We start from the raw sequence: 18,177 nt of genomic DNA, 5'->3' as shown, positions 1-18,177 counted from the left end.
ACTGGTAGTGCCATAGTTAGTTGAAGTACTGTCAGCTCTCCACTTTTTCTGGGATTAGGGGCACAGGACCCCCAGGAGGGGGAGAAATTTTTATTGTGTTTCTTATAGATTGCTATTATATAAATCTCAACAAATACACTTATATCTTAAAAATATTTTTTAACCCGAGAGAACACCTCTAGCAATTTCCACGTCCTCCAGCACAGCTCTGTAGTAAACTTTAGTATGAAATCACACTGGATGACATAGAGATTCCTAAAAGGAACATTTTAAATCAAATCAGTAAATAATCAAATCCACAAAAGTCAAAACCACAAACGTGAAAGGCCAACTGTGCTGTCATTGTCTCTGGAAATGTAGCTTGAATGCCTTTAATTGTCATAATTTCCTGGCTTTGTAAAGTTGTTATTAATCATGGAGCCCCCGGTGGCGCAGTGGGTTAAAGCACTGAGCTGCTGAGCTTGTTGATCGAAAGGTCGCAGGTTCGATTCCGGGGAGCGGCGTGAGCTTCCGCTGTCAGCCCTAGCTTCTGCCAACCTAGCAGTTCGAAAACATGCAAATGTGAGTAGATCAATAGGTATCGCTCCGGCGGGAAGGTAACGGCGCTCCATGCAGTCATGCCGGCCACATGACCTTGGAGGTGTCTACAGACAACGCTGGCTCTTCGGCTTAGAAATGGAGATGAGCACCACACCCCAGAGTCAGACATGACTGGACTTAATGTCAGGGGACTACCTTTACCTACCTATTAATCACCACTATATTTTCAGCAGGTTTCTTTTGGTGTATCAGCCATGGGAGGCAATGTGATTGGAAATCATAGGAGTGGGTCACCTATGCTGTAGCAACCTGTAGAGTTTTCTTCCTAATTAAAGTTGCCTTGCACCAAATGTGCCATCCATTTGATACCAGTGGATTTGTTTTGCAGGTTTAAATATATTGCTATTTTACCTATTTAATCTTGACTCATAAGTTTTATATTATTTTGTTTTTAAGAACTGTCCTCAAATCTGTGCTTCAAGTATGCCATGTAAATCTATTAAGTAAAGACAAAATCCATAAAAGTGGCAGAACACCTGGATAAAAAGTAGATTCAGACATCTACCAGACATCACATGTCTTTGGTTCATCTCCCTTCCCCATGTAGTGCTTGCAAATTTAAACACTTTAATGCCTTCAGTTTATTTACGAAGAGCAGTGGTTCTTTATTTTCTTGGATGGTCAACTCCAGGATGTGTAATTTGAAGGATTGTGCTTGGCTCTTCAGTTGGGGATTCTGCAGGAATCAAGAATTTTTCCCTTTTATATTTAACATCTACATTAAACTGTTGAGTAGGGTGATGCAGAGTTTTGCAGTGCCTTCTCAGTATACCTCTGGCACCACAGATCTAGTTCTCCTTTTCATCTTCAGGTGAGGCAGTGGATGTGCTAAATTGATGTTTGGTCATGACAGTGAATATGAGGACCAGTAAACAAGCTTAATCCAGTAGAAATTTGTGTGCTAGTGAATTATTATTTTGATTTTATCAGACTTGTTCAGTCTATTTCATACAAGCTTACATTTTTGAAGGAGACATTTTGTGGTTTGGATGGCCTATTGGATCCATTCTTGTCGCTTGAATCACAAGCAAACTCAGTGGAATAACATGGTATCTTTATTTTTATTATTATTAATAAGTTTTATTATTATTGTAAACCGCCTTGAGTCCCCCTACAGGGGGTGAGAAAGGTAGGGTATAAATGAAGCAAATAAATAAATAAAGATTATTCCACTCTGGTGTGTGGCTCCTGTGTCTAAAGTAGTATTATCTGGGATAATTACCTTGTCCTTTGATAGGCTCAGTGTTAATTTACAGCAGTGCATTATTTGTAAGATTGCTTTTGAAAATACAGCTAGTATAACATGCAGCAACCAGGGATGGTGGGACATCCCAGGAGCGATTCTGTCCCAGCACCACTGCTACTGTATTTCTGGGAATATTCAAAGTGCTGCTCATATGCCTTATGTGAATTTCTGTCAGGAGTCTGCTAATACTAATTGAGATTTTCTCAAAGCAGAGTTTGGATCATTGTGAAACAAGAGAAAAGGCCTGTTTGTGACATGTTCTGTCCAAGGCCTTTATGGACTCAACATAATCTTTTTTTACTTTTACTCTCAAGGTTTGATAAAATGTCAGTAGCCAACTTATAGGCAGTGACAGTATCCAAATTATTGTCCCTAATTGTTTTTTATTATTGGAAAAGAGATTTGCATGAGAGATAGTATTAGTTTATCGGTTCATTGGTTTTGGTTTGAGATTTTCTTGTTCCTATGAAAGCAACTTATTGGTACTATTCAGTCTTTTAATAAAATCTAATTTTGGACTGGTCATCTATGTTGGTATATGAATGTCTACCCAGAATTTTTGATTTCAGATCATTCCTGAAAATGCATTGTCTGTATGACTACTTTTCCTCTTAAAATGACACATTTGTTTTCTTGTTAGGTTTGTTATATATCAAAAACCCTACAATCCAATTTGAATGCTGAATTATTATCTGCTCTGTTTTTTCCCTCGTACACATATTTGATAACGTCTTACAAAATTCAAAGAAATACATGTGTGCATTTTGGAAACCCAAACTTTCTGTTTGTTGGACCTGTTTCCTCTTTCATGGGCCAAAACAGTAGTTATGGCATGGGCTTAGAGGCAATCAGTGTTCAAAGAAATTAGTATGAATACTGTTTAAGATATATCTTAAAACAGTTTTTTTTGTAATAGAGGCACTGTTCCTGTGTTCATGGAAGATGTTCACCATAAATTTTGAATGTTAGAAGGGAGTAGTTTTGATGTCTTTTTATTGTTAACTGTCATCAAATCAGCTTCAGCTTATGGTGATCCTTGGAACGAGAGACCCCCAAGTCTAGACAGCTTATATTAAGTTGCAAGCCTCAAAGATTGTGAACGTAAGGCTAAAAATCAAAGGTTTTTATTAGAATACATCATTGAATTTTTTTCTTTGAAAAATTGTTTTTAGTTATTCTAGTACTGCCAGGATTTCTCATCTAGTGTTCTTGTGTTCCTTAAGTCCTTTCTCTCCAAAAAGTGTTTGGAAGGAGGGTTGCCTTTGTCTGCCTCTTAGGCTGAGAGAGTGCGTCTTGCTCAAGGTCACCCAGTGAGATTCCTTGATAAGCAGAAATCCAAAGCCTGGTCCAGACAATCTTAGTCCAATGCTGAAACCACTATACCAAATTAACTTTAATTGTGAGCAGGATGTTTATATTTAACGTTAGTCTGTCATTCACATGGCCCAGTCCTTGCTGATTTGGTATTAGTCTGGCTGAATTCATCAAATTGCATATATTCTTAATTCTAATATGTGTTGTGTCCGATATATTTTATGTGCACAATATGTGTTGAAGACTTAAGCAAAATTTTGGGATTTTTTCATTTTCATAATGTGATTCTTTCATTGAATCCTCCATACAGGGCATAAGATTAGGTTATCCTAACACTCCCCTCTTATGAAGATGTGGGGATTTTTAAGTAGGCAAATATGATAAATAACCTTGGGAAAAATTCAGGATATAAATAAATATAACAGTATATCCACAGCAACTTGGATATTAAAATCAGTATTGTTTTAATATTTTTGGAAGCTCCCAGTTTGTTTCTGTTTTACCAGGGCAAATGGACATTTTTGTGACAGCCCATTTATAGTACTTGTTGAAAAGCTTGTGGGTTCATGTTTTGTTTTAGCAGTGATTATTGAAATTTATTGTAGTTCTTTTCACTTCTTAATTGTCTTGTGTGCCACTGAAATAAAAGAAGAAGATATAAATATTTATCTTACATAATGTTATGTAATATTTTCCTAACAGGTATTTGTCATGAGGTGTTGAAGCCTTATTTCACTGGTTTGGAGAGATTGGACCTAAATGGCGCAGCATGACTTTGCTCCAGCCTGGCTTAATTTTCCTACTCCACCATCAACATCAAAGGTGTGTTCTTATTGTATGCCAAGTACCAGAAACTACTTGCCATTTACTTCTCATCAGTTATTTAACCATTAAATTCTTGGTAATGCAGGTATACCTCATTTAATGAGCATTACTTTAGCAGAAAAACTGTTACCATAGGCAAAAATGCCATAGAAAGAATCTGTATATGTTCCTAAACCACACACACAAACACACAAACCCTTTGTATTTTTAAACACATATGAAATGAAACAACCAGATTGACTGAGCCTTGCATGGGGAAATACAAATATTTTAAACCTCCTAGGACTGCATTGACAGTGCAGAACTAATGTAGTTTGATACCACTTTTATTGCCATGGCTCAATGCTGTGGAATCTTTGGATTTGTAGTTTGACAAGATACCAGGACTCTTGGCAGAGATGGCTGAAAAATTTGGCTTGTGGAAACCTTATAAAACTACAGTTTCTATGATTCCATACTATTGATCCATGACAATTAAAGTTGTGTCAAACTTCATTAATTCTGCAGTGTAAATGTACCCTAGAGGCCACTTGAAGATTTCTAAAATGTGTGCAGGAGTGACTTTTTATCATTTCAATTTTGATGGCTAACTATATAGATCACCTGTGTATTTGCTTTAGAAAATGCTGAGGGTGGTTCGTAAGGTAGGCTTGTGTACCTTACTGTTTTATCTCTGCCTTGTTGTTCCTGCATGGTCAGCAAAGAACAATGTGGAAGTCTGTGTCTTCAGTTTTCTTCAGCAGCGTCAAGTGTTGTTGGTGCTAAGAAAATTCCAGCGAGAGACTGACAAGGCAGATAAGGGGGGCTTTGTGAGTGTAAAAAGTCTTTGTAAAAAGGAGTTTCTTTGTTGTAGACTTTGTTAACTGAATATGCCTATAACTATTAGAAACTAATTTTAATTAAAAAGTTTGGGGATTTTTTTGGTCATGGATTTTTAGAGTTTTTTTCTTTAAAATTAGATATTTAAGGTATGCTCATTACAATAAACATGTTTTAAAGTAGGAAGGGTGAATTGAACATAAACAAACATGCTAAAGCATGCACAGCAGGCATGGGCAAACTTTAGCCCTCCAGGTGTTTTGGACTTCAACTCCCACAATTCCTAATAGCCGGCTGTATTGTATTGTATTGTACTATATAAAAGCTTTAGATAGTGTAGGGAAAGGTTAACACCCCTGTGGTGTTTGCTTTGCTCTCTGTGCTCCTGTTCAGAAGATTTCCCCTCTCTATCCTTGTGATCACTGAATTTTGAAAAATTTGGCTTGTGGAAACAAGGATTAGTGAGAAAGCTTCAGTGGAAACACCTTTTCCACATCTTCTCTTTCAGGAGTGAATTTCCCTTCCTAGAGGTAGGTTTCTCTCACTTCCTGTTGTCTCATCCTCGTTCTTCACTATCGTTTGTAAATCGGATGTTTGTAACTTGGAGACTGCCTGTAGTGATACTATTTAAATAAGATGGATTTGGCAGTTGCCTGTTCATTATTAAACTGTTGTCAAATATTGTTTTTAAAAATGTAACTGTATATTTAACATGCTACATTATTGCTGTTAAAAGTGACTGAGGAAAAGCACTATCCTATTAACCTCGCAATAGTAAGGTTACTAAAGCAGTGCTACTCCCAGTGGCTGATGGTTGTAACTACAAACATCTTTAAACAATAATAAGTTATCATTAGTGTCAAGGGTGTAGGTCTAAGATCAGAACAACCCAGATTGAAATACTCATTTAGTCAAAAAAAAGCTCATAAACATGCTCGAAATAGTTGTGAGGATAGAAATAGAGAGGTTGTGTGTGTGACATCTTGATTTCTTTGTAAAAATGGTAATAGAATTATGGCATATGAATGTATTAAATCTTTTTTACAGTTAGTGTTAATGTTTTATTGTAACAGTGATCTACTGTATATACTTGAGTATAAGCTGACCTGAATATAAGCTGAGGCACCTAATTTTATCACAGAAAACTGGGAAAACTTATTGACTAGAGTATAAGCCAAGGGTGGGAAATGTAGCAGCTACTGGTAAATTTCAAAAATAAAAATAGATACCAATAACATTACATTAATTGAGGCATTAGTAGGTTAATTGTTTAAATATTTACATAAAACTATAAATTAAGATAAGACTGTCCAACTCTGATTAAATCATTATTCTAGCCTTCTTCAGTGTAAATGTGCTTACAAATCCTTCCAATAATAATAATAATAATAATAATAATAATAATATAATAAATGTAATAATAATAATAATTTACTGTGGCTTCTTAGCAAAAGCCTGTCTTACATGAGAAATCCTTCCCTTAAGTACTGCTACCATCAACATAGCCTCTTGACTCCCAGGAACACAGAATCTCACCCTTGTCGAAAAGGGTTTTACTATATTAAGATTATTCAGGTAGGGGGCTGATGAAAAAAAAGGATTCCATAAGGGTTTCTTGAGGAAAGAGAAGAGCAAGTTGCAGTTGCAGAACCACAAAGTTCTTGGAATTAAATTTCCATTGTTACTGTAATATAATTCTGTAATGAATTAAATCAGGTTGCCATGCATTCTTGGTTCAAGTTTACCTTAGTATTTCAATAATTTTTTGCATGGCTTCTCTAGACAATTTTTTTCCTCCTTACTTAGTAATTGGGTCTAGACTAAATAAGCACTTAGGAATTACTACTATTTTGCAAACTCTGCACTGTGGCTTCCTTTATTGCATAAATCTATTGGTAATGCAGTCTTTGTGCTTTCATCTTGAGTCTCTATACTGGGAAAGAGAGAAAAGCTTTACTTTTATATAAATAAAGGACCTGTTAATCTAAAATATACCCTATTTTTAAAGATGTTTATATGAGGAGAAAAGTGTGTCTTAGAACTGAAGCAATAGGGTATATTGCTTTCATGAAATCATAAAATAATAAGAGTTGGAAGAGACCACATGGGCCATCTAGTCCAACCCCTTGCCATACAGGAAAAGCACATCAAGTACCCCTGACAGCCATCCAGCCTCTGTTTAAAAGCTTCCAAGGAAGGAGCTTCCATCACACTCCAAGGCAGAGAGTTCCACTGCTGAACAGGTCTTACAGTCATGAAGTTGTTTCTAATGTTCAGGTGGAATCTCCATTCCTGCAATTTGAAACCATTGCTCTGAGTCCGAGTTTCCTGCTTCCTCTTCCTTATGATAACATGTCTATCATGTCTCCTCTCAACTTTCTCTTCTGCAGCTAAACATGCCCAGCTCCTCATAAGACATGGTCTCCAGACCTTTGATCATTTTAGTTGCCCTCTCCTCTGGACAGCTTCCAGCTTGTCAATATCTCTTTTAAACTGTGGTGCCCAGAATTGGACACTGTATTGCAGGTGAGGTCTAACCAAAGCAGAATAGAGAGGCACCATGACTTCCCTCGATCTAGACACTATACCCCTTCTTGATGCAGTCCAAAATTCTATTGGCTTTTTTAGCTGTTGCAGCACACTGTTGGTTCATGTTTAACTTGTTGTCTACGAATACCCCAAGATCTTTTTCACATGGACTTGTTGAGCCAGGCATCACCCATTCTGTATCTTTGTATTTCATTTTTCTGTCTAAGTATAATATCTTACATTTGTCCTTGTTAAAATGCATTTTGATACTTTTGGCCCAGCTCTCTAATCTGTTACAGTAGTTTTGAATTCTGATCCTGTCCTCTGGTATATTAACTATCCTGATTTGGTGTCATCTGCAAACTTGATAAGTATGCCCTCTAAACCTTCATCTAAGTTATTAATAAAGATGTGGAAGAATACTGGGCCTAGTACTTTCCATCTTACAATAGTGGAGAAATGAATAATGCCTTGAAAATCAAGGAAAGTTTTAACAACTCACTTTAGTTGACACATTATCAAGTTTAATAGAACTCTAGCTCCACCATGTGCCAAAAAGGTGGAGTGCATGGTTGCACACAGGGAACAATCTTGGAAAATGCGCATCTAAATTATAGTGGCCCTTCAATTGCCTGGAGCGGCTACACAAGGTATTTTCCAAAGAAAAGTCAATATGAGTGTGAAATATAGGAATCACTGCAGGTGACTCAGTCTGCTAAATAGTTAGACAGTGTGATTAGTATGCATAGGAAAAACCAATACCATAACCAGTGCAGTCCAATTGCTGTTGAACTGGTAGTGGCTTCTAGTTTGATTCTGAGTTCATTTTCAACTACTAGTTGTTACCTTTGATGCATTTGTGTTTTGAGGCCAGGTTATTTCAAATAAGTCTCTCAGACTTCTAGCTTCAGTTATCAAAGAGCCCTGCTGTTTTATCTCACCACCTTCAGAAGTGAGGTTCTGTTGGTCAGGGTCTTTTTCTCTATGATACTAGTCTAATGCCATTTTATAGAAAGGTTGGGAATTGTGCAAACTTCAAAATGCTGTTCAGCTGTAGCTATTAACTGGTTAGGTCAGCTTGGAATTGTATGCTAGCAGCTTTGGGAGGACTGCTAGGCATGCCTTATAGCTGTTTGATAGTTGAGCAAAATTGTGTTGCTGTGGGAAGATTTTTTCTTCATATTAGGTTTTGGGATCCACTGTTGCTAATTTGTTATGTATTAATGTGAAGTTCTGTTATATGCACACTGCTTTATGGTCAGCCTACATGTATAAATTACTCCATAAACAAACAGTAGGCTTGTTTCTAGTAGTTCCTATGTTTGCTTATGCCCTATTGAATTCCCAAAAATGTATTTATAAGTGAATGGTTATTTTAATTAATCAAGTAATGGGGAATACATCATTCTCCATGTGTTGTTAAAATAGTTAATACCAGCTCTAGTCAGCCAGTGGTGATGGATAATGAGAATTGTAGGCAATTTATGGTCAGATCTTCTCCACCAATTTCCTTTTGATCAGGATTTGTTTTCTTTAAAAAGAGGTTTGTGGAATTTGAGAAAATTTTGACAAGGGCATCAGGTTTCTCTCTCTCTTTGTTTACAATTTTGCATTCATGTCTTATAAATTGATGATTGACTAGAGTTGCCTCACTTAAGGTTTGTGTTCCTATTTAGTCATCGCTGAATTTTGAGAAGCATTCCGAAAGCTTTTCATGGACAGAGAATCGTTACGAAGTTAATCGTAGACGGCACAACTCTTCTGATGGATTTGATCCTAGTAGTGGCCGTTCAAATGGAGGTTTGTATGCATTTAGTCTCCGCATAAGGTGTTGGCTTATTTTAATTTGATTTTAGACTTTTAAGAATTTATAATTTTGCTTAAATTATGTTTCAAGTACCCATGTTTTAACCCATTAGTTCCCAGTCATTGTGTAAGCATTTTGAATACTTCACTATATGCATCTTAATCTATTTTGCTCAGCTGTAGAACTAGTTTTTGGTAAATGAGAGTACCCTGTTTGTTTTTGTGTTTTGTGTGTTATAGTATTCTTACAAAGTAAAATACATTTGAAATTGTTTGTAACTTTGTGTTTAACCTTTTATGATTCAAGGGCATTTAGGAAGAAAAGAGAGAAATAGCTGGCGTTCCCAAGGTAGAAACGGCACTGAAAATACAAACCACAGAACAGGATATCATAGTGGAGGTTCACGTGCTCGTACCAGCAGCTTTCAGTCTGGGAAAAGCCAAGGTTTACATGAAAGCAATGCAACTGAATGTGAGATTCTGAGAAAAGAAGATAAGGAAAGGCCCAAACAATTTGAAGCTGAAGACTTTGTAAGTTTGTCACTGTATACTCAAGACTTTCAGATGCGAACAGTTTACCACTTGAGTTTAACTTGAATAAGAGGTTGCAGTTGGGCTTTGCTAATGTTCTTTCTTCCATGTGTAGAAGTGTAGAAGTATTCATGTGAGAATGAACTTTAACATAATGTTAATGCTTGTTGATATCAGACATTTTTAAAAGAAATCTTGAATGGATGTTTAGGGCCTTACCAGTGTTCATTTAATTTTTATGCTGTCATTCCTCTGTATACCCAAGATGGTTAAGAATATAAAGCTAAGCTTCATGTTACATTAACCATGTTGTTCCCATTTGGTGTACATAACTCAAGTTTCACAAAAATCCTCCATATAAGAACTCTGGTGGCAATTACATAGTATGTCTGCCATAGTTTTGTCTTTTGATGTGGTTGTGGCCTATGTATCCTTTAATCAGAATTCAGATCAGTGCATCTGTGCTGGCTATTTGAAAGAAAAATCTTGTATATAAAAGCTATGTGATGTAACATAATTTTAGCCCTAAGTTAAAAAATAGTTTGATAATTTTAAAAATTGATTGATGACAACATAGAATATTAAAATCACAGCAAAACCAAATAACCACCAAAACGAATTCAAATGTAAGATAGTTTTTAAAAGGCATAATTATTGTATGATCCAAAAGCTACCCAAAAGAAAAAAAAATGTGATCACCCAATGGAAGGCTATTGAAAGGAAAATAAGTTAGCAGATTCATACAGGAGGAGTGAAAATAACTAGGGCAGATTTATGCCCTCTCTGTCATCCAGCTAGGATTATTTGATAAATGTCAGGTCAACATGCTTTTCCAGGATCACTCAACAATAAACACAATTGGATGAGATTGTTGCATTTTTGTTGTGTAAATATCAATCTTTCAAATCTCTAGATTTTTGTGTGTGTTTGGTAGCCTATAAAAAGGCACCACTTGGCACTACTTTTCTGTGGTCAAGGGATTCCTTGCTACTTTAGGACAAGAGGCTGTAACAATAATAGCACTGCTGCTATCAGATAGGCTTTTCCGGAAAAGACAGACTAAATGTGCCAAACAGGTATTGGGCAGCCACAGTAGTGAGGGTGAGTGAGAAAATGCATCATGTAAGCTTTTGAAGTTTAACAAACTTTTGCATTAGACAAAAATGTAAAAAAATACAAAAGTAGAAAAGGCCTATGTTTTATCTCAGATAAAACTTTTGTTGTCAGTTAAGATGGTCTGGAGGGATATGATGCAGGTAAAGGCCACTCTTCTTGGCCGTGTGGGGACTAGGGACAAAGGGCAGTAAACAATAGGTAACAAGATTTCAAAAGAGAAAAGAAGGATCTCTTTAGATCTAAGCTGTCTCTGATCTGTTCGAAGGTAGTTGCCCCTTTCTTAGGCAGAGGGAACATAGACATTCTCAAGAAATGTCTGTTGTCCAAATGTATGGTTCGCCTTTGTGGAAAGTAGAAGCATCAAAGACTTAGGGATTGCCATGAACTTGTAGTCAGTTTGGTAACAAACAGCAATAACAGTATTACAGGAGGCAGAACACTGTGGAAGCATCATTGATGTAAAAGGATGTCTTGAGGGAGATGACAGATTTCTCTCTTCAGCTCTTCTCTGTAGGAAATGATTTCTTCCTCTTGGTTCTCACACAACTTCTGTGAAGTGTCTCAGCAAATCGGTTTTATTGTTTGACATGTTGGGTTTTAAACTTTAGGTGTTTTTTTGCAGATCCTAAAGTAATCAAATGATTTACCATGTTGATCTCTTTTTAGCCATCCCTCAACCCTGAATATGAGAGAGAACCAAACCAGAATAAATCATTAGCTGCAGGTGTTTGGGGTAAGAGCACATTTTTGAATACTATTTTGTTGTGAATGGGAGTAATAATACAAGAGCATTACTTCTCTTTCCTAATAATACATTTTTTCTATTATTGGTTTCCTGGTTTTTTGTTTATGATGACATTTTAGTATTAAAGCTGGATAATATTTCACATGCAGAACTTTGAGTGTTCATTTAATCAAATGCTTCAGAAGCAACATTTGTTACTTTGTTTTGTGGTGATTTTTTTAATTTGATGTTTTACTATACAGTTATTTGCGATGTTTAGCTTGATTTTCTCTATATTTGTTTTTCATAATTGATACTGTTCAGTTGCCATATACTGCTACAAATGCTTGATTTGATTGGCAAAGTGTTCAAGGGAGCCTTGTCATTTGATTCTTAAGTGTTTTATTTCTGACATGGATTTAGCTATGCAGTCTAAAATTAAATGACTTTTTTTTTTTACAGAGTATCCTCTGAATCCTAAATCTAGATCTCCACGAATGCTGGTTATTAAAAAGGGCAGTACGAAAGATTTACAGATATCTGGCTTCCCTGTGGGAGGAAATGTTCATTCACAGTCAGTCAAGAATGGAACTGGTGCAAGTGTGTATAAGGGTTTAGTCCCTAAACCTGCTATTCCACCAGCAAAGGTAAATCCTGAAAGTAGTGTATCTGGGCAGTGGGAATTTCATATTTTTTCCTTCTTCCAGTTTTTTCACGTTCTTTGAAAGTGAAAAAGTTACTTCCAACGTTGTATATGGAACTGATATGGACATTAGATCATGTTTATCCATTGTTAATGGAGTGTCTCTTGTCTCCCATCTTTGATTTTGTTTTAATTTGTCAAAATTGGTATTGTTAATGCTTCGGACTGGGAACTGCTCCTCATTTTTTTTCTTTGTAAAACAAATCAGACTGTAGGGTTGTGTTGATAAATGGCATATGATAAATGTTCAGGTTATTGTTAGTACTATTAATGTAGCAAACTGGTTAATAGTTTTTTATTAAATTAAAAATATTATTTTCTATTTTATTTAGACTACTCAGTGGAAAAGCCAAACAAAAGAAAACAAACTGGGGCTTCCATTTCCTCATGAATCTCCTTATGGTACTGGAAACTTTAGTGCTTTCAAATCTACTTCCAAGGCTGTTGGATCGCAGAGTTCAGTGAAAGAGGTATCATAAATTTTGGGTCTTTCCCATTTCTTATTGGGTGTCTTAAGTTTGGAAATAAAATAGAAATCTGACACTATTGTTAGAATAAGACAAGAGCATGGCTAGTTGAAAAAAGTGAAAAATTCCCTTAAAGACAAATGTTCTGCATTTTAGTGTACAGGCAGACCCCAAGTTATGAACAAGATAGATTCTGTATGTTTGTTCTCAATTTTTCACTTTAGATGGCATAGGGAAGAGTTCACACCCCTGTGGTGTGTGTTTTGCTATCTGTGCTGTCCATTCACTTTCTGTTCCTATGATAATTGGATTTTGAAAAATGGGGCTTGTTGAAACAAGGCTTGGTAATAAAACTTCAGTGGAGACACCTTTTCCCCATGATAACTCTTTCAAAAATTGATCCCCTTCTTAGGAGTAGATTTCTCTCACTTCCTGTTGTCTCAGCCCTGTTCTAAACTATGAAACATTTGTAAGTTGGATATTTGTAACGAAGGGATTGCCTGTACATTTTCTTTTTTTCTTAGTGCAATCGGTCCAATTCTTCATCCCCTGTTGATAAACTTGGCCAGCCTCGCTTAACCAAATTGACACGAATGCGTACTGATAAGAAGAGTGAATTTTTGAAGACCCTGAAACGTGATCGAGTGGAAGAGGAACAAGATGAGAATTGTGTAGAGCAAGAGAAGGTATTTGGGTACTTTGCACAAAGGAGTTTCGTTTTTATTACTGGCGTATTTTTGTCTCATGTCTTGCTCAAAGAAACTCAAGGTGGAACTATTGTTTCTAGGGTTTTATTATGCTTATCAGATTTAGCTTAGGCAGTTGAATTTTCAGCCAGTGCTGTACCACATACAGATATTTGTTCTTTTATAGTCCTAAAACAATTTTCTTAGCTAGTCCTGATTGCTATATATTACGTCTTATTACAGAGGCATTATGTCTGAGTAATAGCAAGGAAAGACCTCATATCCTTCTTCTCATAGGTGTCTAAGCAGAATGGTGGGAAAAGGGATGCTGTACTAGATGGGCTTCTGTTCTGATCCAGCAGGAGTTACTTATGTTATTTTCTAGCAAAATTCAGTACATAGATATGCTACTTCTTTAACATCATTTCTACACACATTAAAAAAATATGTCTATATCTTGTTTGGAATTTACTCAGATATGCTACTTCTTTAACAGGAAGATGATGACGATGACGAATTTAATTTACATAACAGCAACAATGGTCATCAAGAGAGGGATATAAACCGAAATTTTGAAAATGAAATTTCCCAAGAGAATAGAAATGCTGCAATGATATCTCAGCAGATCATCCGATCTTCAACATTTCCTCAGACCGATGTCCTTTCAAGCTCACTTGAAGCAGAGCATCGGTATGTATTTTGGAATAGTTGAAATAGTTTTTGCCTTTTAAAAATTATCTTGCTGGAATAAAGATGTATTAATGTATGTAAAGAATTTATCTATTACCTGACAGTCCCATCAGGGCTCTCAAAATGGTGCAATGAATTGATATGTAGGATTTTGTTGTTTTCCCATATATAGTACCACTGTCATTTTGCTTTAAAATTTTACATCTCTCACTGGAATATTCAGAAGATTTCAATATATTTATAGCTGAAAACAGACCTGCTTTTTTATTTGTATAAAGGAGAAAACTCAGTTGTATCCAATCCTTAGTTTAGATGCTACTGGTAGAAAGTAGAATTTTGATGTTTGTGGATGAGAATGGTGCCAAGAAATGGAAAAGAAGGAATAGTATGTTGGAAAGTGGTTTCTGTCAGGTGTCTTCCAGGTACTATAGACTTCAGCTTCCTTCAGTGACTGAAATAGCCTCTTTCAGGGATAACACATTTTATTACTTGCTGACATTTTTAGAAATATGTTGACAAAGAAAAACATTTCTCTTTCAAATACAGATTATTAAAAGAAATGGGTTGGCAGGAAGACAGTGAAAACGATGAAACATGTGCTCCACTAACTGAGGATGAAATGAGGGAATTTCAGGTTATTAGTGAGCAGGTGAGATACAAACCTACCACAACATGTGTGTGTTATTTTGATCTTGGTAGAGAATCATAGATTAGTCTTGTGCATTTGGGGTAAAGCTTGATCTATTTCATGTTCTGGCTTTCTGTGGGGACTTCGATCTGTTTTTACAGAGCCTTCCGAAATGGAGAGGGCAGATATCTGTTTTTGCTTTTCAGTCCCAAAATATCCATTTTCTTTCGGCCCATTTTGGGGGGGGGGGGGGCTTCCCCACTCAGGCACCCCTTCCCCAGAGTGCGGTTTAAGAAGGCTTTTTATTGGGGTTTTTCTCTCCTTCATATGGGGAGTTGAAAGGCTCCCTGGTTGGGGTTGGAGACGCCTCGAGACAGAAATAGAGGAGAGAAGAGGTATTGAGCTCAGGGTGAAAAACTACTCGGCTCTGCCGCCATTTCTTTCTACCGTTTACCCCTTCAGTCGGAAATTCTACCTTGCACCACTGCTAAGGTTTCTTCATCAGAGCTAGAGGTGGACCCATCGTAAGATCCTTGGTGCGTGGCTGGGACGCGCCATGTTCCCTGGTAGCTTGCTGGGGTTTGCCCATCATTGCATTTGCCGGCGGCCATGTTCCGCAACCATGGAGGCCCAGAAAGGCGCTCAGCTGCAGGCCTTGGTAGCTGCGGGTGTTTTGGCCTGCCACGCCACACACACTTTCCTTGGAGTCAAGGGGGAAACGGCAGCGAGAAATGGTGACGGAGTTGACTAGTTTTCACCCTGAGCACAATCTCTCTTATCTCCTCTATAACTGTGATGCTGAAAAGCAGATATGGAGCCGGTACCCGCTCCTGCCTTCTTTTGTGTCGAGTTTATTTTCATACAGGGAGGGGCCTTGCCGTTCTGTGCCTCCGAATGAATGAAGGAAAAGAATGAAATGGGAAAAATGAATTTCATGCACATATGACTATCATAGATCATTGAGTTGGAAAAGTCCACAAGGGCCATCCAGCCCAATCCTCTGCCATTAAGTGACATATTTAACTTTAATTTTAATTTTTGTATGTTGTTTGAGTTTTAAATTGTATTGTATCAGTTTTACTGTAAGTCTCTTTGAGTCTCTTTTTTGGAGGGAAAAAGTGGGATATTATTATTATTAATAAAATAAAAATAATAAAAATAAAGATTCCATTTAATTGTTGTAAAAGCCAGGTGCTTGAATCTCTTATTTTTCTTTCTCATTTAAAAGCTATGTATAGTGGTGTTTGCAACCTTTCTGCTTGCACGAACACATGTGTAAGCAAAAGGAAGCAAAACAGTCTTGTCCGTCCCATTTCTCTGTGACTGGAAGAGGAATAAATTGATTCAATTTCATTAGGGTCAATTCCTGACTTGTTATGTGCAAAGTCATGGTTGGAAGGAAAAGCAGTTTGGTTGCTAAATAAAGTATAAAACACTTAGCTTGTTAAATAATCAACACTTTGTAAAAAAAATTAAATGTGTTTGGTTCTAACACATTCAGAATGCTAACTCTTGTTTTTAAAATTTCAGCTACAAAAGAATGGCCTTAGGAAAAATGGTGTTCTAAAAAATGGCCTCGTCTGTGACTTCAAATTTAGTCCCTGGAAAAACAGCACTTTCCAACCAACTCTTGAGAACGAAGACACAGAGACTAGCAGCAGTGACACATCAGACGATGATGATGTGTGAAGATTGCTTGAGAACTTCCGGATTTCTATCTTGCATCTTGTGCGGTTTGAGAATGAATTGTTCAGAAGAGGGGAGAACTATAATTTTTCATAGTGATATGCCTCATTGGAGGAAGACTCTTCAGGACTCCTCATGAAGGAACCTCAGAATGTGCTGATGAGCTGTTTCTGAACATGACTATTCCTTTGTAAATGGATGTTGTAGAAAATGAGGACTTTGCTCCAACATAGACTTCCTTCATCACTGCAGCATTTCTCTGACTAGCAATGTGACAATGTAAGAGAATGAGGTTTTCTCATTTAATAATAAAAGAAGATTATGTAATGTTTGGCAAGGTTTTTGTCTTAAAACTGTGCAGGTCTAAGGGAGAAAAGGGCACCTTGATACAGTTTGTTACTGAAATCAGTTTATTTTACAGTGGAATTCTCTAATTTTCACTTTGTGCACCGACAATAGACAGTATAGCATGTTGGCTAAATATGGCAAAAGTGCACTAAAACATCCATTTCCTGAACTGTTATATTTGTTCCACTTCTTGAAACATACCAGTAATTCTCCAGCAGTTTGTACTACAATAATTATGGAAATATTTGCTTCAATTCCAAAACTCACAGAAATGGTGTAAATCAAAAGCTTTATTTGGATGCTGCAAGACCCAGGAATCTGGATCCTCCACAAATGGACACTGATTCTTGGGAAAATAAACATTATTTTGATAAATTATTCAGATGCAGAGAGCTTATTTCTCTGATTTTTTTCCCCTCATCTAGCACATGCGAAATAAAATGTCTTTAAATAATACCTCGAAACTTTGCACTGAATACATGTATGTATCTCATTTATATACCCCCTTACCAAAGCTCACTGCTTTCGTTCTCCTGAGAATTAATCCTGATAACTGATTTTTGCTACTATGCAACAATGTCACTGTTCAATCTGAAATGTTATTTAATATCTCATGGAATATAAAATGAAAAGGAAATTTGGCAATGACCACATGTACTAGTTCAAAGAGGCATTCCTTGTTCACAATAATGCTGTAGTTCCTCATTCTACAAAACTGTTGTAGAATCAGTATAGACCAGAGTTTCTCAAGCCGTACTCCTGATGTTTTGGACTTCAATTCCCACAACTCCTAACAGCTGGTAAGCTGGCTGAGATTTCTGGGAACTGAGGTCCAAAACACCTGGAGGAGCACAGTTTGAGAAGCATGGTATAGACACAGAGAGCCGAATCTTACGCCTAGTTTCCTACTATTCATTACCTATATGCCATCCCAGTATCTGCTTTACATTGGGAACAAGCATAGTTTGTAGAAACCCTTACTTTGCTTTGGAACAAACAGGATTTTGCTACAGACAACCCTGTATAAGTATTTAGATCAGAGCTTTTCAAACAGTTGAGGTTGGAGACCAATTTATAGACATGCATCATTTCACAAGACAGTAATTCAGTTTCAGTAGCAAAACGGAGGTTAAACCAACCCCTTAAAAGAGATACAGATTCACACATAAATTGTAATCAAGAAATGTATGGGAACACAACATATCTCATGAAAACATTTCATTTATATATTTAAAAATACATCATTTATTGCTTATTTCATATAGACTCAAATGTTTCTTGTTACATTTGTGTGACACACCTGCACACTTTAGCTGACACACTAACACTGTCGCGATAGTTTGGAAAGCTCTGGTCTAGATGATAGTGAAACTGTTGCTTTTATATAGACTAAAGTATTTTCTCTAGAAGATGCTCTTGCCACTTTTAAAAACTTGTCCCTTCAACAATGAAAATTAAA

At 36.6% G+C, this 18,177-nt stretch overlaps 1 protein-coding gene across 4 annotated transcripts in view; it reads left to right on the top strand.

The window, feature by feature from the left end:
- GPBP1 (GC-rich promoter binding protein 1) overlaps positions 1 to 17,096 on the top strand; it is a 29,409-nt gene extending 12,313 nt beyond the window's left edge. For all 4 annotated transcript variants that reach the window (XM_060761511.2, XM_067464591.1, XM_060761510.2 and 1 more), the window contains 10 exons: positions 3,863 to 3,982; positions 9,010 to 9,133; positions 9,447 to 9,670; positions 11,453 to 11,519; positions 11,973 to 12,157; positions 12,546 to 12,683; positions 13,205 to 13,366; positions 13,863 to 14,056; positions 14,603 to 14,705; positions 16,215 to 17,096. In XM_060761511.2, coding sequence (XP_060617494.1) covers positions 3,920 to 3,982; positions 9,010 to 9,133; positions 9,447 to 9,670; positions 11,453 to 11,519; positions 11,973 to 12,157; positions 12,546 to 12,683; positions 13,205 to 13,366; positions 13,863 to 14,056; positions 14,603 to 14,705; positions 16,215 to 16,373 — 1,419 coding nt within the window. In that variant the 5' untranslated portion in view covers positions 3,863 to 3,919 and the 3' untranslated portion in view covers positions 16,374 to 17,096. The remainder of the gene's footprint in view (positions 1 to 3,862; positions 3,983 to 9,009; positions 9,134 to 9,446; positions 9,671 to 11,452; positions 11,520 to 11,972; positions 12,158 to 12,545; positions 12,684 to 13,204; positions 13,367 to 13,862; positions 14,057 to 14,602; positions 14,706 to 16,214) is intronic.
- Positions 17,097 to 18,177: the final 1,081 nt, after the last annotated feature.

The sequence above is a fragment of the Anolis sagrei genome, chromosome 2 (assembly GCF_037176765.1).
Source record: "Anolis sagrei isolate rAnoSag1 chromosome 2, rAnoSag1.mat, whole genome shotgun sequence".
In the NCBI taxonomy this organism is placed as follows: domain Eukaryota; kingdom Metazoa; phylum Chordata; class Lepidosauria; order Squamata; family Dactyloidae; genus Anolis; species Anolis sagrei.
Note: the sequence above shows the minus strand (reverse complement) of the source record. Positions and strands in the feature narration are given on the sequence as shown.